Source organism: Cupressus sempervirens, chromosome 9, assembly GCF_028749045.1.
Source record: "Cupressus sempervirens isolate cs-2001-9-10 chromosome 9, ASM2874904v1, whole genome shotgun sequence".
Classification (NCBI taxonomy): domain Eukaryota; kingdom Viridiplantae; phylum Streptophyta; class Pinopsida; order Cupressales; family Cupressaceae; genus Cupressus; species Cupressus sempervirens.
The window spans coordinates 703,774,736-703,796,256 of record NC_143126.1 but is presented as its reverse complement, the minus strand read 5'-3'; the positions used below and the strand labels follow the sequence as shown (position 1 = coordinate 703,796,256).

Here is a 21,521-nt window from a genome sequence, read left to right as displayed (position 1 = left end):
ATTTCAGGGAGAGTAGTTTGTGCTCTGACAGTGGTACCCAGAACTTTCTTTAGACAAGCAACATGAAAGACTGGATGAATGCGGGAAGAAGGAGGAAGTTCCAGTTTATAAGCAACTGAACCAATCTTCTGCAGAACCTTATAAGGCCCATAAAATTTTGGGGCCAGCTTATGACGCCCTTTCAGCTTTAGGGAGGATTGTTTGTATGGCTGTAGACGAAGAAAAACCATATCCCCAACTTGAAATGAGCGCTCAGAACGGTGTTGATCTGCTTGCTGTTTCATCCGATTACGGGCCATGTGAAGATTATCCTGTAAGGTACGAAGAATCTGATCCCTGCTGCAGAGAACTATGTCAACTGCCTGGACTGGTGAGCTGTTGGGAGTGTAGGGAAGGAGCACTGGAGGTGCCTGACCATAGACTGCTTCATATGGAGTCATTTTAGAGGCAGTGTGGTAAGAGGTATTGTACCACCATTCAGCTAAAGGGAGTCACTTGGCCCACTGATGTTGCTGTTCGGAAGTGAAGCAACGAAGATAAGTTTCCAAGCATTTATTGACAATTTCAGTTTGACCATCAGTTTGTGGGTGATAGCCCGAACTCATCTTCAGTTTGGTGCCAGTTTTCTGAAACAGTTCAGTCCAAAAATGACTGGTAAAAGTTGCATCACGATCAGAGACAATGGAAGAAGGGAGTCCATGAAGACGAAATATCTGGTCCATGAAGATTTGTGCAACAGAGGAGGCAGTATAGGGGTGGCTGAGGGCACAAAAATGACTATATTTCGAGAGACGATCAACCACAACCAAGATCATTGTCTTGCCACCGGATTTAGGAAGCCCTTCAATGAAATCCATAGAAATATCAGTCCAAATCCGTGTAGGGATGGGCAATGGTTCGAGCAAGCCAGGAAGGAGGGTCGTTTCACCCTTGTGGCGTTGGCAAGTATCACATTCAGCCACCATCTGTTGAATCGTCTGTTTCATCCCTTTCCAAAAGAAGTTTCTCCTTGTTCGCTCATAAGTTTTGAGGAAGCCTGAGTGCCCTGCTGAAGGAGAAGCATGGAGTTCATAAAAAATAGCCTGATGTAGAGCTGGGTTCTGAGGAAGCACTAGCCAACCCTTGTATCGAAGAGAAGCACCATCCCAAGAGTAATGTGGTATAGCAGAAGGATTATTGGCTAGCTGGTGAATGATTTGAGATAAAGAAGAGTCACTGTCATAGCCCTGCTGAACAGACGCTAACCAATTGGGAATGGGCATAGAAATAGCGAAAAGGGAAGCTTGATTATCAAATGTGCGAGAAAGAGCATCTGCCACAATATTCTCCTTACCCTTCTTGTAGGTGATCTCATAATCATATCCCATGAGTTTGCTGACCCATTTCTGTTGTGTAGGAGAGGATACCCGTTGTTCCAGGAAGTATTTCAGACTTTGGTGATCGGTTCTGATGCAAAAATGACTCCCTAAGAGGTATGGCCGCCACTTCTGTACAGCATGCAAAATAGCCATCATTTCTTTTTCATAAGTAGAGAGGGCTAGATTCTTACCAGAGAGGGCTTTGCTAGTGAACGCAATAGGATGGTCATCTTGCAAGAGAACAGCACCCAATCCATTGCCGCAAGCATCACTCTCAATAGTGAAGGGTTTGGAAAAATCTGGCATCGCGAGAACAGGTGTACTGCACATAGCCTGTTTCAGTTGTTCAAATGCAGTCTCAGCAACAGGGGTCCAGGAGAAGGCATCCTTTTTTAACAGAGCTGTCAATGGTGCTGCAATTTTCCCGTAATCTTTGACAAACTTGCGGTAGTAGCCAGTCAACCCCAAAAAACCCCGAAGGCTCTTGAGAGTTTTAGGATGCGGCCAAGTTTTCATGGCATCTATTTTTGTAGGATCCACCCGCACTCCATGGTGTGCAACAATATGCCCGAGATACTCCACTTCCTCCTGGCCAAACACACATTTAGATAGTTTTGCACAGAGTTGATGATCAGAGAGAAGTTGCAAGACAAGCTCCAGATGATGGAGATGCTCAGCCCAAGTTTTGCTATATATGAGGATATCATCAAAGAAGACCAGAATGAATTTCCAGAGGTATGGTCGAAATATGTTATTCATCACTGCCTGAAATGTTGAAGGAGCATTCGTGAGGCCAAAGGGCATGACTAAAAATTCATAGTGACCATCATGTGTGCGGAAGGCAGTTTTAGGTATATCCTCCTCATTAACTCGAATTTGATGATACCCAGAACGAAGATCTAACTTGGAGAAAAAATGAGCCCCATGAAGTTCATCAAGAAGTTCATCAACAACTGGAATGGGAAACTTGTCCTTTATAGTGAGATGATTAAGTGCTCGGAAATCAATGCAGAGTCGCCATGACCCATCTTTTTTGCGAACAAGCAGAACTGGAGAAGAAAAGGAACTGGTACTAGGGTGAATAATACCTTGCTTCAGTAAGTCACGGACAAGTATCTCGATTTCGGTCTTCTGATGAAATGGGTAGCGGTAGGGCCTGATGTTGGGCGGAACACTGCCAGGAAGGAGCTGAATACGGTGGTCCTCTGGACGAGAAGGAGGTAATCCCACAGGTTCAGCAAATACACCAGAATACTTGTCCAAAATGTGTTGGAGATCGGCAGGAGTGCTAGAGACTGCTGATGGCTGCATCTGAATGGAATGGAGCTGAGCGATGACACCATGTGAATTCTTCTTAAGAAGTTTTTCCATACGGTGTGAACTGATGATGCTGAGAGACCCTGGTTGTAAGCCTTTCAAAGTGTGTTGGTGCCCCTCGGCTGAAAACTGCATCCAAAGTTCAGCAAAATCCCAGAGAATGGGGCCAAGAGTGCGTAACCATTGGGCACCCAAAACCACATCACAGCCACCTAAGGGTAAGGCAAACATGTCAGAGCGCATGTTATAATCTCCAATAGAGAGACGCACATTGCGACATTTCCCTTTACAAGGTAAAGTGCCCCCATTGGCAATCATGACTTCAAAGCTAGAGCAGGGATGGATAAAGCAATCAGCCTGTTTGGCTATTCGTGGATCAATGAAGTTATGAGTGCTACCAGAATCAATGAGTATATTAAGAGGGATCTTCTTGAAGAAACCCTGGACCCGCATGGTTTGTGGAGTAGTGACTCTTGCCAAAGCATGGACAGATATCTCTGGTGGAGCTTCTGGTGAAGGAGGTTCAGGCTGGTGAGGCTCAACCTCATCATCCACTGTTTCCTGAGCATCTACATATTCTTCCAGTTCCGGTGGAGAATCCACATCCAAGAGATAGAGCTTTTGCTGAACACATCTATGGCCCCGAGACCATTTCTCATCACAATTATAACAAAGCCCTTTGTCTCGCCTGACTCGCATCTCTGTTTCAGACAAGTGCTTGATCGGAGTAGTTCTGGGAGTTGGTATGGCTGGAGGGTTGTGAGAACCTGTATTTCTGAATGGAACAAAATTAGATCTGGAGCATTGTAGAGCACTAATCTTGTCTTCCGCTAACTTAGCCAACCCAAGGGCTTCCATCATTGTAGTAGGTCGAAACATTTTGACTTCTGAGCGAAGTGCATCCTTCAGACCACTGACAAAACAACTACGGAAGAATTCATCAGACAAGCCCTCTGTGTAATTAGCTAATTTTTCAAACTCTGTCTGGTATTCTCTTACAGTGCCTGTTTGACGCAGTTTAGTGAGTGCTCCTGTGAAATCATCAAAGGAACTAGGGCCAAAGCGCTCCAAAATGAGGGTGCACAATTCTCTCCACGTTGGGCCTACATTAGCCTTGATGTACCAACGGAACCATTGAAGAGCTTCATGTTCCAAATGAAAAGATGCAAGGGGGACTTTGTGGTTATCCAAAGTATTATGCAAGCTGAAATACTGCTCTGCCCTATAGATCCATCCAGTCGGATTAGAACCATCGAAGCGTGGAAAATCAAGCTTTGGTCCACGGAAATTGCCAGAATAGGACCCAGTATCTCCTGAATGGTTTCGGCTCATGGCTGACTGCTGAAAGTTAAGACCCAGAATTTTGTCATCCAGATCTTGAAGTTTGGTTTTGAGGGATGCAATTTCCTCTTCCATGATTTTTGCTCCTGTACGCGTAACAACCATAAAGCAAGGTTTTTTTTTTTTTTTTTTTTTTTTGTTTTGGAATGGGTAGAAGATGAGAAACAAAAACTTTTTTAGTTACGGCAAACTTGGATTTGGGTAAAACTCATATAGGAAATGGGTGTTCGACGGGTGGTGGGAGACTATCTGGGGACAAGGAAAAAAGAAAAATGAGGGTTTCAAGGGTAGGGAGGCGAAATGAGGCGAACAGTCCAAGAGGGATAAGGGAGCAAAATGAGGAATTGAATCTTGTGGCTCAGTTTGGTGGCGATTGGATGAGAGGTGAAAAAGATAGGGCAAACCCTAAAATTAGATAAATGAGGGATTTAGGGCTTTGATATGTAAAATTTGGGGTTGGGTCGCCAAGGAAGGAAGTATGCGAAATGATATTGCAGACGTTCTGCGGAAGTATGAGCAGAAACAGAAAGCAAACAAGGAAGTTACGACTAAAAAACAGAAAAATTTTTACTCTTTTTTTTTTTTTTTTTGAACAGTCGACTTAGAAAAATTCACTCACAGACAGAACAACTGAAAAGAGTTATTGCAATAACAAGAGATATTAGAAGTGAGAGGAACCTGAAGGCCACGACAGAAAAAAAATTTGATGTAATTTCCACCCAGCGAGCCCAAGAGAGTGCTCTGATACCAGATGTGAAGAACCTCCTTATAGCAATATCGTGAGAATGCTCGAAATAACAGAATACAAAGTGATAGCAGAACTCAGAATGAATCTACTGATCGCAGGCCACTTCGAGGGGGTAACCTCCTTTGAGCAAGCTCAATACAATAAATTCGTCCGTGCCCATCAAGGGCCTCAACCTATTCTTATATACTGAGTACGATCTAGAAAAGTAATACTACCTATGCATGTGGGATAATAAAATATACTCACGGGACGACTTACAAAGCATATGCGTCCAACAACACTACTCTAACAAAATAAACAGAAGGAACACACAGGTTCCTAACAGGATGGTAAAGATAGAGACAAGATCATTTACACTTGCAAGCATGGAAATCATATTTTTCAATAAAGAACTTCAATCTGCATCGATTAATTTGGTTAGCAATTAAATTTACTCAAAAATATCACCTATACTGGAATTCATTATGAAAGATGAAATCCTTAATATCAATGCAAATAAATTATCTAGAAAGTTCACTATTTATGACATTTGGCTTCTGAAAAGTGTTCATAACATGCAGCCACTAGAAGTCTTGCCCGATAATCTGAACATGCGCAAGACATCCTAGAGAGCCATTTAGAGTGTTTTTTCTTCTTCAGAATTTTGTGAATAGTAAAATAAAAAGACTATTGAAAAAAAAAGAGAGAGCCAATAGAAAAGTAGAGATTAACATATGATAAATTTTGTTTAATTCAAATTTTACAATATCACAGTTTAAATGACAATGTTTTCTAATTAGGAGATTACCGAGGAAGCAATTAGTTAAAAAGAGTGTACTAAAACTATAGTTTCAGCCTATAGATAGAAGAATGGGACTAACAATTTGAACATCATAAAATTAGTGAGTTAAAATATGCTCCAAAAGAGTTCTAACGTTAAGGCAAAATATGTATTTCATCGAAAATAGAACCCAAATCTGATAGAAAGAGAAATTAGTGAGTAGGTAAATGGAATACAAAGGTAAATTTTTAGGAGGGAAAAGTAAACAACAACAATAACTAAAATTGACCGCTTTTCACTAAATACGACTCGGTGGGACACAACATTAACAGATATAAGATAACAATGATCTGATTCTTAGACATCACACTTATCATACGGGATTAGAGCGAAAGGACTTTCGTGCCCTCGAGATTCTTTTTTCCTGTTCTCTCTTACACGGCTAACGTTCAGATTCGCTTACAGGTCTGCTACATTTTCTGATCATTGTGGGGTTTTCGATTCGTTTCTTACGAGCTGCGTATTTGCCTTCCCTTTTTTCTTTTACCTTGGGATCTTGGTTTAATTTTTATCATCTGGGTTTTGCATTTTAGATAGTTTACGAAATTATCCTTGTTTTCTATCATCTGGTTATTACTTTTTAGGTTGTAATCGAATGTTATATTGCTCAAGTATTATGTTTTAGGTAATTTTTGATCTGGTAATATTTTCTAGATTTTTCTCAATCCGATAATTTTTTTCTAGGCTTTGATCTGGGTACAAGTTTTTTGCGTTCCCTCCACTTCTTGTTTGCAATAGGAGCTCTTGACGCAATCCTCTGAAAGTACCCAGTTGTTGATCTCGACTGCTGTTTATATGTTAATGTTCTTTATGAACGTTTAAAAAACTAGACCTCAAAATTTTGCGGTTATTTGAATAAAAAAAGAAACTCGAGCTTGGTGAAACCCTAAACAGGACTTCAGGTTGATTGACTAATCCGGAAAGGGTTTCATGCGGGTCAACTCATCTGTAGACGGATGATTTGTTTTCATGATTTCAATTCGAAATTTATTATCCTTTTCTACCTTATGGGTTTTCTAGGAAATTTGCGGGTGTTTGGTCCAGAAAATCTAGGAAAGCGGCTTTTATTTGATGTAATCCTTGTCAAGGTCCAGATTGTGTTTTTAATAGAACCCTAGTTTAAGCCTTTTTAAAAAAATGCTTAAATAAGAAAACAAAGTTTTTAAGTTTTTAGCTGAAAACAAGATAAAAAGGTTTCAGATCTCGAGTGAAACCCTGGTTCGGCTTTCATTCAAGCTCCGGCATGACGATCGAATATTCTAGTGGTATCAACCATAAAACCTAGATATTTTTGGTTATGTTAACAGGATAGATTTTGTAAATTGACATTTAGAGGGTAAGAATTTAATAGGATTTACTTTTTTTTTTTCCCTGAAAACTAACAGATAAGCAATCTTTTGAGAATTTCTGGCTGTGCAATCCCTTCGAGATATATTGCAAGTAAGACTTTAGTAGGATTTAGAACAGTAACAAATAGGCAGTCTTTTGGAAATTCCTCCCTGTGCAAGCCCTTTGGGATAAATTTGCCTAATGTTAAAATTCATTACTTCAAGTTTTGTGATGCATTGAGTGTCTAAGTTTTAAACACCTGAATTTGGTTTTATGCAATCATGTACTTCCTAGTTTCAGTTGTAATACTCCAATCACGTGATGCAGTCAGTGTTAAGTTGAAGTTATCGGATTTGTATGCATTTGCAATAATCTTCTAGTCCTATGCTTTTTTGTTTAGTTTATGTTGTATTGTTGAGAAGTGACTTGTTCTAAGAGATCTTACCAGCTCTTTCCAATTGTTTGAAAATTTTAAAGTTGGCGATGATTTTGGGACTGATCTCTGTTTTTAAATTTGCAGGGAATTAATACACTCAAGATTTTTCTGTGATCATATTTAAGATTTGAAGATGAAGCCCTTGTACTGTGGAAACCTAGAGTATGAGGCACGCCAATCAGAAATTGAGCGTTTATTCAACAGATATGGAAGGGTTGAGCGTGTAGACATGAAATCAGGTAAAGTTTATGATTTATATTTTATTCATTTTCTCAATTCACTATTTAATAGATGTGGTAGCATTGACACCTGATCTCTGTTATGAACAGAGAATGTAACAAAGTGAAACTTCAGCTCCAATAATGTGCATGTTTGATCAATCCCTTTATAGAAAACTCAAATATTGTTTGAGTAGGCATCCTGAGGTATATCACGTTGCAATGAACAGATGTATAATTACTAAAGAGAGCTATATTTGCAGAATGCCAAAATTGGATTCAAGAATTTGCTAGTCCGAATACTATTAGTTGTAGAAAAGTATAGACTTTTCAGTGCTGTTATGGTATCAGATTCAAGAATGTGCTAGTTTGAATACTATTACTGTTAGAAAAATATAGACTTTTCAGTACTGTAATGGTTTCACTTTCCTAGTTATTTCATGCTTCCACGGTCAGAGGTACGTTCTCAGGATACCTGTTGTCTGGTTTTGGGAAGGGGTACCATACACCATTGAAACCAATGTGTTTGGGAAAATAGACTAGGTGGTGATTGGGTAATTTTCCAAACCAGTGTTAAGAAATAATATTGGTGCTAATGTTAAAACATATAATTAGCTTAAACTGGTTGTGAGTTTAGGTGAATTTAACAACTATGATCGGTTTGTACTTGGTGGATGGTTTTGGATTTTTTTTTTGGTGTGTGAGAGGACTCTGAAATTGGCCATTTTGCAAATCACAGCCTCTAAATATCCCTGATCCTGTTTGGACGAGCCCATAGTGATTCTGCTTAATGCCACAGGCATTATTTCAGGGTTTAAGAAGCTCGACTTTAAATTGATTTCATTTTGGCAGCACTTTACCATAAAGAGGCAAAGGTTAAACTGACAAGGCATTCAACCATGACAATTAGTAATGAATGTCAAGAATGCACTTTGGGACATGTTTATTGTCAAACTTCCATTTTAAGTGTAATGAGAAACCTTTCTGCTTCATTTCCCAAGGCTTCAAGGTAAGTTTAAGCAGAAATATAATTATTTAAAATGTAGGTCGCTGTACTCAGAAGTTTCTTTGGCGCAGGAATTTTGAAGAGCTTCCATATACACTCTTCTTGGGCCCCTGCCTGTACATATCCTTTCATCAATCATGCCATGGATCTTTAACTGCCAGAGGATCAGCTTCTAGAAACGTTCAACGAAGCTGATACAAAATGACATCCTGCATTTCACCATTTCTTTTCATCCCTCTCATGCCATGTTAATTCTCCAGCTTGAAGCATGCCAAGAGATAGACCCATGACACACCACTACAATCAGAATGGAGCATAACTGGCGAAGGCACTAATCCGATCTGATCGATGACCCTACTCTCACCTTATCCATACCTGACATCATTTAGTTCAACATGCAAGGTCTGTGACTGCTGTTCTTTAACGCAGCAAGTGTTTACACAATTTAGTAGCAGGTGTTGTATATTTTTTCTTTGTAGAAGTCTGTATAGTAAACTGTTATTACTATCCAAAATGAGGCTGTGACCGCAATTCTTTTTGGTCTTTCTATTGAGTTTCTGTTGTTTCATACAGGATATGCATTTATCTATATGGAAGATGAACGTGATGCTGAAGATGCAATACGAGGACTTGACAACACAGAATTTGGGAGGCAGAGGCGTCGTCTGTGCGTGGAGTGGACAAAGGTTCCCTCTTTGTTTATGTTATAGATCTTTTGTTTTTCATAGTTTCAGTTGTTAATGGACTTTGGTATTGTTGGTAATAGTTTTAAATTGATGAATTCTTTTGAAGCTTGTTAAATTGAATGAGTAATTCTTTTTGCATGACAGTAAAACTTATTTCACATAAATTGAATCTTGTACAGCATGGTGAACGAGGTAGTCGCCGTTCTGAAGGTGGTAGGAGGTCTTCTACAAGTTTGAAGCCAACAAAGACATTATTTGTGATAAATTTTGATCCATACAGTACCAGGGTAAGGGATCTTGAGAGACATTTTGAGCCCTATGGTAAGCTGGTAAATGTAAGGATTAGAAGGAACTTTGCGTTTGTGCAGTATGAATCACAAGAAGAAGCAACAAAGGCCTTGGACTCTACAAATATGAGGTACACTAATTAATTATTCTCAAGAAGCAAAGGATTTTTCATTAGTAGCAGGCGCAAAAGTTTTTTCTTTCTTTCTATTTTACTTGTCAAGATTACAAGTTTGACACATTGCTGTTTGGTATGCACAGCAAAGTATTGGATAGAGTAATTACAGTAGAATATGCTCAGCGGGAGGATGGTGATAGAAGAGGTGGTCGTGCAAGTCCTGCACGAAGAGGTGGTTTTGGGAGATCTGGTGGTCGTGAAAGATCTGCAAGTCCTGTATATGGTAGACGTAGGGGCAGTCCTGACTATGGCAGGGCACCAAGTCCTGTATATGCAAGGCGAGTGGAGAGAGGAAGTCCTGACTATGGTAGGGCTCCAAGTCCAATTTATGCAAGACGACCAGAGAGGGGCAGTGCTGATTATGGAAGGGAGGCAAGCCCAGTTAATGAACGGTACCGAAGGTGAGTGATTTTTTCATAGCAGCTGATATTTGTATGATTTAGTTGAACACTATCAACTTTTTGACTAACTATTTTCATATATTTGAACAGTCGATCACCAGTGAGACCATCAAGATCCTAAAGCTACTCTGGTTGAGCAGTCCACCAGATGTTAATGGCTATTGAGTTTGTTGTCATTGTTTGGAGCTTCTTATTGACAGAGTCGAGAAAAGTGGGTTTAAAGTTAAAACACAAATTGCTCACATTGGATAAATAGTTCCGAAAGAATTGGTGGCTGCAACATGTACTGTGCTGTGTTATTATAGTCTACTTTCTAACACATTTACTGAATTATTACTGATATAAATTTTGTTTACATTCTTCTGATTTTAATAGCAAGAGATACTCTGTATTGTTGATTTTGCTGCCAGCATTCTTTATCTTCATCTTTTGGCGGCATAATATTTCTCATGCTTTTGTGGAAAGAGCAGTATTTTCTAAATAATCAACTGGCATGGAATGCAATGAGGAAATAACATGGTTGCTGTATGATGAATTTCTTGAAGCTTGTAGCAACGGTGGGTTACAGTGAAATTTTTTAAATTAGATAACATTTTGTTGGTGGGTGGCTTTCTTTACTAGTGAAATAATAAGCAATAAGTTTTGATTCGGGGTTTATTGGATTATATTTGGAGTGAAGTAGTTACATTGTGAGAACTATGTTGTTGTGGTAGTTTGATATTTTATAGACTGTTACAATGTAATTATTATAAGGTTTTGATATCATAAATTGTGGGTAAGAAGCTAAAAGTATCTTTATGTTATATAATACTTTCTGTCCATGGCACCTTAGCTAATTGATTTGGTTCCTTGCCATAAGAAAAATCATGAGTTTCAGTACACATTCCTCTTACAGTAGGTCTTCACCAAATATCAATGGATTCTCTTACCGTACAAGTGATTTCTTTATTTATCTTGGGGAGAGTCTGATCTAGGTAGTATTGCAGACCAAGTTGTGTGGAGTGATCATAATTGCTTGTGATGAAATACACAAGTGCAGATGATTATGTAGACTAGAGACATTTCTTCTAAATGAAGGTGTTTGGATGGCTGTACAAATAACATTTTATGGTTGGATGGCCGTACAAATAACATTTTATGTTGCCTTTGGGTTGTTTCTATGGTTCTCTAGTATTTCATACCTCAGAAATTGAAGTAACGTTATGCACAGTTTCTTACAGACTTCCTTGAATCCTAGGCAAAATGGCATGTAATATTTTAGTTTTTTAGTACAATGCTTATTTTTCAGTCTTCATGATTATGGAGGAACTCCAAGATCAGCTTCAGCATGCAAACATGGCAATTCTACAACGTACACAGATACCTTGGAAATTAAAATTATGCTATGCACAGTTTCTTATCGACTTCCTTGAATCCTAGGCAACTTGCAGTGGCCAAAATTGCATCTAATATTTTAGATTTTTTCTACAGTGCAAATTGTTTAGTCTTCATGACTGTAGAGGAACTCCAAGATCAGCTTAATCATGCAACATGGTAATACTACAATAAAGTACAAAGATAACCTTGGAAATTGAAATAACATTATGCACAGTTTCTTATCAACTTCCTTGAATCCTAAGCAACTTGCAGGGGGCAAAATTGCACGTAATATTTCAGATTTTTCCTACAATGCTTATTGTTTAGTCCTTCATGATTGTAGAGGGACTCTGATCAGCATAAGCATGCAACATGGTAATATTACGATGAAGTACACAGATGACGTAGTGGCCCATTTCATGCATTTGTAATAGTTTTTTCTGATTGCAAACATTAAGCCTTATCTTCCTTTAAAATCTTATAGAGTTGTTCATTTGACTACTGTATGCTCAAAATTTTGCATTTTACTGAGCTTGAACAGAGATAACAAACAGCCTGCCTGTAAACACTGTTCAGTACATCCTTAAGATGGATGTGCATGATGAGTTCCATACCTTGCTTGACCTTGTATTTGATATCATTATACATGGACCCATGGTCAATATGAGAGGATATATCCAGGCTGTTGATGCATGTTTTATCCAACTACAGCCTAAACATTTAATAATGTGGTCTTGGCAACAATCACCTTCCACCAAGCCAGCTGGAATCAAGCAAGTATTTTCAATTCTTTAAAATTTCAAGTCGGTGCTGGAAACACTTGTTCCTCTGTATACAAGATCTTTCTGAGATCATGTTGACCAAGTTAATGTAACACCAAATTGAAATTGAACCATATCAGCATATGATAATGAAATTATACTTCTTTAGTGAAACTTGCGCAGACTGTACCAGTGGAAACTTGTACCAGCAACAACACAAGCAATGGAATCTCAATGGAAAATCAGGCGAGGGACCATCTATGTGCAAGGATAAGGCTGCACCATTGTAGGACACTTTATTTTTGTTATCTAGATATGAGTGAATTGTTTGGTTGAAGTTCTTTATCATCGTTGTGGCACTGTGGAGTGATGAAAATGGTTCAAATAAATGAAATGTCTTCGAGAAAACTCAAAAAGAAGCCATAGAAATCATCAGTCACCTCTCAAACCTTAATATTTGCAAGGATTGGTGGAGTTTGAGTCAGTTCTGATCATCCCTCTTATATAAGGAGTTAGTCAGTCAACATTGTGACCGAGCTAATCCGTCTAGGTCAAGTGATGTATATAATCAGTTGTCAAGTAGTCTACTGTCATCCTTCTCAACTCACACGCCCTTGGTTGTTTTTTCCCACCTTGTGTCCCTCCCTTACTTTAGTATTAGGATCTCTGTTCTCGTGATAAATTTACAATCTTCCTTCTTAACTCACATGCCCTTGGTTGTTTTTTCCCTCCTCGTGTCCCTCCCTTCCTTAAGTATTAGGATCTCTGTTCCCGTTTGGCTTCCTTTGGTTTCTCTAGTGCCTCAGCTTGTTTTCCTTGGCTCTTTTTGTGTAGGTTTATCAAGTTCACTTGCTTTGTAAGATTTATGCCTTCCCCCTTTCTTCTCTTTGTCTCCTCTTCGTGAGTCCTCTTTTTTGGCTTTTATTTTTGTTTTTTCTCGTCTTAGCCCATGTTTTGAGCCCACACATGCATGTCGTATAGATTTCACATATGTTCTTGGCCCTCTCTCCTACTTATCAGTTGAACTCAAGAGGCTTTCTAATGAATGGTTTATAAGGCACAACACTCCAAGGTTTTGCAAATGGGGTTGCAAGTAGAGTGGGTTTAACCATGGAGGAAACTCCGTAGTTAAGCGCGCTCAAGTTGGAGTAGTATGGGGATGGGTGACCTCTCGAGAAGTCCTTGTGCTTCACTTATGTGAGAATCATCTAGATCCAATGAGTGCTAAGTGTTCCACTTTTGAGAGGTGGATTCATGTTGAATTAATGGAACATAGGTCAATGAGTTTGACTCAAAAACTACACAGTTAAATCCTAACTGCATTATCACAATTTGACTTCTTGTCGAAATTATCTTCGACCTTTATTTTTTTTTTCCTTGCTGTCGCTTGTCTCTACTAGTTATTTGTTTACACTTTCTGGTATTAATGTCTTGAGCTTTTCCCAATTTATATATATCTATCTCCTTTTTCAATAGCTATCTTTAGTTAGTCTTGTTATTCCTTATTTAATTTTTAAAACTATTTAGATTTATTGTTTTTTCACTCCTCACTGTGTATTTTGTTATATTATTTTTCTTATCTTAATCCTCGTCAATTTATTCATTCATAACAATCAATTATCCTTGCTAGTTTAATCATTTTTAACACTCAATTTAAGTCTTTGTTTTTCTGTGCTCTTTTTTCCTTTGTTGGTGCATTGTTCTGTGTTGCCTCGTCTTTTCTTGCGTTAATGTTATTTTTATTATGGTGATGGATTGTGGAGTGGTGTGATACAAAACTTTTTCTTTATGATGTTCTTAGATTGTGGAAACTTGATATCATTCGGAAAGTCTTTACAATTGACATGCTATCATTCAAAAAGTGTTTTACAATTGACATGCTATCATTCAAAAAGTGTTTTACAATTGATATATTTCTTGAGACACTTAGAGTGTGCCATCATTTTGAGGGATTTAGTATCCCATTGATTTCTACAGCCCTCTTTGGTGGCAGGTTTGTTGGAGTATTAGAACACTGATTTTGGATGAGGCCATTGTCCTAATAGATTGCACCGCTGACTTTTTGGAAATTTGAAAAATACAGTAGAATTTTATCAAATTTTCTTGTTTTGGACCCTTAGAGGTCAAAGTAGATTAATTATTATAATATTATATGTTATCGTTTTCTAGATTTGATTAGCATTGTAGTACAACGGTAAACTTGGAGTACTCTTTGTTTAGGAGGGTAGTTTGTAGCTTATGATCGCTAGGGAGTGTGAATGAGGGACTCATGGTGGCTATATATCTTTCACAATTTATTTGAAATTAGATGAACGAGCCTCATGAAATGGGATAGTAACTTAGCAATGGATGACAATAACTTTATGATGCTTGTGCATTACGCTTTCAGTAGTTCCTCCTTTGTCACCAACACTCACCTTCCTCTCTTCTCTTGTCTCAATAGAACTAGTACAAATAGTGGATGACACAAGAAAATATGATTGTGCACTTGATAGAGATAAGATAAATTTATTAGTGTCCAACAAGAGACCAACGAGGGTCTAAGGGATTGGAAACAGTACAAAAGGCAAACGCCAGCAGAGGAAACACCAAACGATGTCTATAGAAAGAACATGAAAGCAAAACAACAAAAGAAGCAAGAAAAAGGAATAACTACAGCTAAGAACTCCTCAAAGGCGAGTAGTCTAAAATGGAAAGATGGACATTAGGGCAATCAATCTACTTTGGAAGGTTGCTTTTGAGGTCTATTAGAGGGACGCCGAGTGTAATATTTGCGAGGTCTCACGGATCCGGTGTGAACTGAGATATTGTAGAGAGGCTACTTTAATCCTTCGGTAGGAATTGTAGGACTAAAGAAAAGAGGTGATGAGCTGCGTAGGGGTCAATGTTGAGCAAAGTTGGAGTTGTATAGTGTGCTTGCGAAGTTGCATGGTCTCTTGAAGATAGAGTGCAAGACAATGTTGGTCAATATATCTGAAGAATGAGGGAAGAGACCAACACTCTCTAAACAAACAATAGAATCTCCCTCAGATCTCATAGTAAATGGAACAACGAAAAATAAAGTGAGACTCGGTTTCGACCTCCTTGAGGGGACAAAGCTTCCTCTTTACCAATTTGATGATCAGTCTGAATACGTAGTCAGTGAGAACCCACCCTAAAAGATCCCAAGGAGATGCGAAGAGTGTGAGTCCAACGATGAGTGAAGTACTAGAGACAAAAGATGATCTCGTCCTGGATATCAAGAAAGTGCTTAGCATAGAAGGCTATGCACGGATGGAGCCCACCTGGGGGATTCCTCCAGGTCGTGATAATGTACTGTTTGTAGATGTCAAGTCTGACATGCTCATTCAACTGCCACTGAGGTGGAAGAAGATGAGCTGGATTGTCAAAAGAAAACTGGAAGGGGGGAAGATGATACAAACTAATACCAATCGAGCCTAAGAGAGCAGAGACCTAGGTGTACTAATAACGAGATCTGTGATCAAAGTCTGAACTCACAACCTCCATAGAGGAACAATAAGCCAAGTAGGAATATCTGTAATGATTGTCGGAGGAATCAGTAAAACTTCGGAGCCAAACTAAAGCAAAGATGGTCCCCAATCTCAAAGGGTGAGCACCAAACTCAGCTAGAACGATGCTGTGTGGTTTGAACTGGTGACATTTGATAATGCGTTGAAGGAAAAGAGTTGGACTCTCTCAACAGAGGCACAATCAGACTCCAAGAGTGAGGGGCCCCAAATAGTAGAGCCATAGAGGATAGTCGGTTTGACGAGGGAGTCAAGAAGAGACATCTTAGTCATGGTATCCTGGAAGTGGTGTCAAAAGCACTGTCACTCAAGAATAACAAGGGAGCCAAGTACCTTGTTGACTATGGACTGCATGGCTGGTCTTTGCTGAATCGAGGTCCAGAAAACTTAACCCCCAAGTAAGTATATGAAGATCCAATCTCAATCTCGGTACTGTAGAAGTAAAAATGGAGATGGGATGTCCTCAAACAATTGAAGACCATAACCCAAGTCTTGCCTAGATTTACAACTAACTCATGTGAGTCACAGAAAGAGGCCAAGCCATCAAGGATTTGTTGAAGACCATCGAGAGAACATGCTGGGAGAATCACATCATCAACAAATAGGAAAATAGAGATAAATACTTGATGTAAATAACAACCATCACCAGGAAGCGAGTAATCACGAAGAAAAGCCTCAAGCTTATCAATGTAGATGCCAAAGAGAGTGGAGGAGAGAGGGCAACCCTATTTCACCTCGATAGTGCTTTGGATAGGATCAGAGAAGCCCTGTGGAGTCCTGAATTTTCCCTCAATGCGCTCGTATAACCTCATAATAACTGTGATAAGAATCTTTGAGATCCTGATGTCTTGAAGACACTGAAAGAGAGCCACACAAGGAACATAGTCGAAAGCTTTGCGAAAGTCAACAAAACAACAATGAACTTTCGTCGGGCTGTGGCGAGGTTCGTCAATAATGGCCTGTAATGTCAAAATGTGATCAGTGGTCTAAAAATTTGAACGAAACCCAGCTTGATCTCTAGCCTGAAAATGTCGCTGATCGAGCTCACTGGACAAGATACCGTTCAACACAGTCACATAGAATTTGGTGAAGGTATGCCCAACCATGATGGTCCAGTAGTTTTAGGGGTCAAAGGTTGGCCCAGATTTATGGATCAGATAGATATGTCATGACCAAGAGTCGGGGAAGCTTACTTAAACCGCTCGATTAAAGAGCACTATAAGAAAGGGACCCTGAACAGAGATACCCAACATGAAGAATTCAACTTGAAATCATTCCTCATCTGGAGTTTTGCTACTGTTTATAACTAAAAATTGCCTCACTAATGTGGGAGAAGGAGAAGAGGTGACAATGGGTGGGGTGGAGGATGAGATGGAGAGGGGGTTGGCTAGGAATATCATAGAGTGTGGAGGTGTGGAAGGCAAGGGAGTGAAGGTCTAGAGTAATGGGTGGGGGGAGGGCGCGGGGTGGCGAGTAAACATGGTGTGCCAAAAGAGCTTTGGGGACTGGAAGAACATGGCACAAAGAGACTTACACTGTAGTAAAGTGAACTTCCATTTCTTATGGCGAAGAAAGCGGTAGTAGTCGAGCCTCAACAGAGAGGAAGAGCAAGAAGTAGTCGGTGGAGCAGAGCGAAGCATGCGATGAAAGGATTTGCAGTCCTCATCAAACCACTGGTTCATGGGGCAAGAGCTGCGAGTGGGGCAAGGGGTGAGGGAGGAGGTGTAGTGGGGAATGGAGAGAAGGGCAGATTCTCACAAGGCAAATGCAAGTGAGTGGAACATGGAGGTGACGTCCTCGAAGTCGGGGAAGGGTACTGGGGGAGAAGTCGTCTAAGGTGATGGATAAAGAGCTTTGTGTCACCATTAGAGAAGCAAAAAGAAGTGCGAGCATGGGGGTAGGGAAGAGGGGGGCAAGAAGAAGCAGATAAGCAAGGAGGAGAAGGTGTCAGGGGTTCCCGAAGGGTGACACTAAGGAGGGCATGATCAACTAGAGGAAGGCGAGAAATGGTAAAGCGGAAAATGAGAGGGATGAAGGAGGTAGTAGAGAGAATGTAGTCAACAACACTAGCACAACCACCATGTGTCCAACAAGTGAAGAGTTCAGATCCAGGAAAGAAAGAGAGTCCATTCAAGATCACTAAATTAGAAGATTGACAAAGCTATAATAAATTATGACCATACCTGGTGAAGGGCCCCTTACAATCCTCGGAGAGTTGAAGCAGATCCACAGAATTAGGATCAGAGGCAGTTGTACACATGGGATCAGACTTGTGATCATGGAGAGGAGGCTGTAGGTCTCTGGTCTGTGCATTAAAGTCTCAAAATAATGATGTCCCCCATGGTAGAGAATTTGGTAATGTGCTCAAGAAGGTCCTCATAGGGGTCCCCACCCTCAGTGCTGTGAACTACATAAAACGAAGATGCTGGCAGAAAGTAACAAACAACGATATAGGTATCTCTATAAAGCAAGGTTCCTTGATCAATGTGAATCCACATGAATCTGGCATAGCTGTCATAGTGAACTAAGGAAATTTTATTGAAAAGGTGGTCTCGAATAAGACGGGCGATCCCACCAGAGCCTCTAACCCCACCAGAGCACTTGACTTTATCTCTAAAAGAGGAGAGCCACTAGTAGCGAAAAATATTGAGAAGAGGACGCATGGGGCTCTCGTGTCTCTGTAATAAAAAGAAGGTCAATAGAACCAATAGCATCATTAAGCCAGGCATAGACCAGAGAATACAATTACCATTCCAACAATTGAGACACAAAGAACATGTGCTCAACTGCTGCTGAGCCATTCATTTGGCCTTAGAGGCTTCCCTTGGAACCCGACTTGTAGGAAAGGTGTTGCGAATTATTGCTTTAAGATTTCTGATGACCATAAATTTATTCTCTTATCTTGTTGCCATAACGAGGGCACGAGCTTGCTTGAGTTCTGCCACCTGTGATTGGGTGAGATCCTCATCTCAATAGATCTTAGGAGAAAGAATAACTTTTTCTTTGCCCTAAGAGCCCGCAACTTGTCAGAGAGGGAGAGGAACCAGATTAAGAGAGTACCATCAGGGCCTAACCAACATCTATCCAGAGTGATGTTTGAAATGTCTAGCTGATCCTTGAGGAAAGAGTATCCAACAATTGAGGGATCATCAATGGAGGAGAGACCATTGACTCATTAGTTTAGTTCACGGATCTCCCTAACCCGCTCATTGTCCATGAACTAACTTCTCAACGTTTGAAAGGGGAGCCTCAATCGTAGAACTGCATAAAGAAGCCCAAGACTTCACCTTTAATTCAATCTTTGTTAACAGTGAAGAATGCCTATCCACGATCTCTGATTGTTTCTCCTTGATAATGTCTAACTCCCTGAGTTGCATGGTAGCAGATTCCAGATTAGCCTTGAGGCTTGTATTTTCAGCAACTAGAGATTGCACAATATCTCGTAGAGTGTGGTTCTTGGATTCCAACAAAGCCAACCATTCTATGATTTTTAACATAGAGTGAAGTTGACTGAGCTACAACACTTTGTGAGACAACATTAGCAGGCTCCACTATAGCCAAGCGATCAACGAGTTGCTGGAGTGTAATTGGATCAGAAAGGGGTGCCATAGCTTATAAAATAAGGTGTCCCTAGAAGCTCACAACCTTGCCACAGACCATGCATTTTGTCAAATAATTTATAGACAACTATGTGATGCACAAACTGTTAAACAGTTGGAACCTGTTTGAAGACGTTGGCACCAAACTAGTCCTTGACAATTTCCCTGTGATAAAAACCTCTAACCTCTAACAAAAGACGTGGAAGGAGTGATTGAGGAGTGGAGCCAGAAGAACAACTACTCTTGATCAAATCATTGCAAAGGCCATTAGAGGGCACACATGCCATGACAAAGGGCAAGCAGAAGGGCACACAGGCTCATGGTAGAATTGGCACACACGGGCTCACGACAGAATCAATCATTTTTTCTACTAGATATCCCTGCAAACAATCCCCTTTGAACGAAATCTTCAACATAGACAAGACAACATTGCCAAATCTTGTTTTTCCATTTCAACCTCCATGTGCAATCTATGGCTCTATTATCTCCTCTTTAGTTAATTTTGGACAAGTTATAATCTCGTGGAATGCATTATCCTAAAGTATGACTTCACCCTTATATAAATACCCCTAAATTCATAATTACAAACATGACAATCACACACCTTAGTCCCTCCATTTTTTCTTCTTTCGAATTCTAAGGGAGAGGACACAATACTTGAACATGTTCCAATGAATGTGATAGGAGTTGTTATCTTAATACCCACACCAACAGAATTAATATCCAACAACTTATCTCGATGATAATATATGCACAAAGAATTAATGCTGATTTTTTTCTATTTTGTCCTGTGATAAAAAAGGACTTTACGAGGACATTAAATTAGAATCAAAACCTTCTTCTAATGACTTAACCAAATTCAAAATAAGTTGCTTTGAATAATGACTTCAATTCCCACACTTGTTGAATTAATATTCAACATTTTTGACATCATTGTGCCAATAGATGCTACTTTAAAGTCATTTTTGCTATTGATGATTATCCATAAATAATTAATACACGTCACTTTTTCTAAAAAAACAACCAATCATTAATGCCACATTAACTACACAAGTATGGGGGTCCTTATTGCACTACAATTCATTTCATCTTTTTTGGGGACTGTTTTGGACACCTTGGCAAAAAACATGATGATGTGGCTTTGTAACCTTAGTTACAAGTAGGGGATTTGTAAAGCTAGCTGCTATAAAAAATTGAAGTGATTTGAAATTTCCATGTAGGATTTTGATAAGCGTGAAGTTAGGACGCTCAACTCCTTGGTGCTCTCTCCTAGGTGTAATAAATTTGAGAAGAGAGGTTATTCCTTGTTGAAAGGGCTCTTTGCATACTTGCTTGTGATTATTGAAGGACATTTAAACAAAATAGGTTGCTGCCCACTATTAGCCTTAATAATTTGAGTTCGACCACCCATTCCCAATTTATCCTCACTACTCTGACCCTCACTGCATTGAAATCATGCAAACAATATTAAAAACATATCATTTCAAGCTTAAGCTTTGATGAAAGATTAAACATGAAAGCATAAAAGGATGTTTAAAGTTACCTCTCACAAACTCTCATTTCTTGAATTGATAATATCACTTACACAAATCCTTCCTACTGCTACTTGAAATAAAAAATCGAAAGATTCAAAACCCTTGCTGTTGCTATTATGAATGAGAGAAATATAGGTTGCCATTTTTTTTTGACATTTAAATGCATTTTGTCATGGATGATTGATTGTCTCGTAGACCGTCGGGTGATGTCTATGATGTTTGCAATTTTTCTTAGGATCTACATTAGTTCTTGACAATTTAGGGTGACGTCCTTTGGTTTTGAGGACATCCCCTACTAATTTTTAGAGATTAGTGATAGGGTAGGGACATCCCTTGGGCATCATCATGTCTCATACTTGTTCTCATATGGGGATGATGGTTTTTAGTTTGGGGGAGTTTCCTTGGATAACATTACATATCACCTAAAAATATTGTATAACTTTAACAACCAAAAAATGAGCAATTGATAAGTAGTGGCAACCATTATAAAAAAGGTGAGGTGGTTGTAGAATCAAGAAAACAACCGAAAGCTACAATAAAAATAACTACAACCTTAAAAGTGTTCATAGATACATGATAAATAGATCTGCACAAAAATCTTAGAACTTGAGAAGTAGGTA

The 21,521-nt window shown here is 39.4% G+C and overlaps 1 protein-coding gene across 5 annotated transcripts; it reads left to right on the top strand.

Annotated features, from left to right (window-relative positions):
- The first annotated feature begins 5,890 nt into the window (after window positions 1-5,890).
- Window positions 5,891-10,532, top strand: LOC149540665 (serine/arginine-rich splicing factor RS41-like). Of its 5 annotated transcripts, none has more exons than XM_089801759.1 (7): window positions 5,891-5,989; window positions 7,434-7,588; window positions 8,645-8,975; window positions 9,147-9,259; window positions 9,439-9,677; window positions 9,806-10,123; window positions 10,214-10,532. In XM_089801759.1, the coding sequence occupies exons 3-7, from the start codon at window positions 8,969-8,971 to the stop codon at window positions 10,242-10,244; spliced, it is 708 nt and encodes a 235-aa protein (XP_089657885.1). In that variant the 5' UTR covers window positions 5,891-5,989; window positions 7,434-7,588; window positions 8,645-8,968; the 3' UTR covers window positions 10,245-10,532. The 5 variants fall into 5 exon arrangements, with proteins under 5 accessions (XP_089657885.1, XP_089657887.1, XP_089657883.1 ...); XM_089801761.1 differs by having other exon boundaries at window positions 8,645-9,028; XM_089801760.1 differs by lacking the exon at window positions 5,891-5,989 and adding an exon at window positions 6,007-6,849 and having other exon boundaries at window positions 8,645-9,028.
- Window positions 10,533-21,521: the final 10,989 nt, after the last annotated feature.

Coding starts and splice junctions, on each gene's coding strand:
- LOC149540665 (XM_089801757.1), top strand. CDS start 7,483: ATGAAGCCCTTGTACTGTGGAAACCTAGAGTATGAGGCACGCCAATCA. Junction 9,260..9,438: donor TGTGCGTGGAGTGGACAAAG/GTTCCCTCTTTG, acceptor AATCTTGTACAG/CATGGTGAACGAGGTAGTCG. Junction 10,124..10,213: donor GTTAATGAACGGTACCGAAG/GTGAGTGATTTT, acceptor ATATTTGAACAG/TCGATCACCAGTGAGACCAT.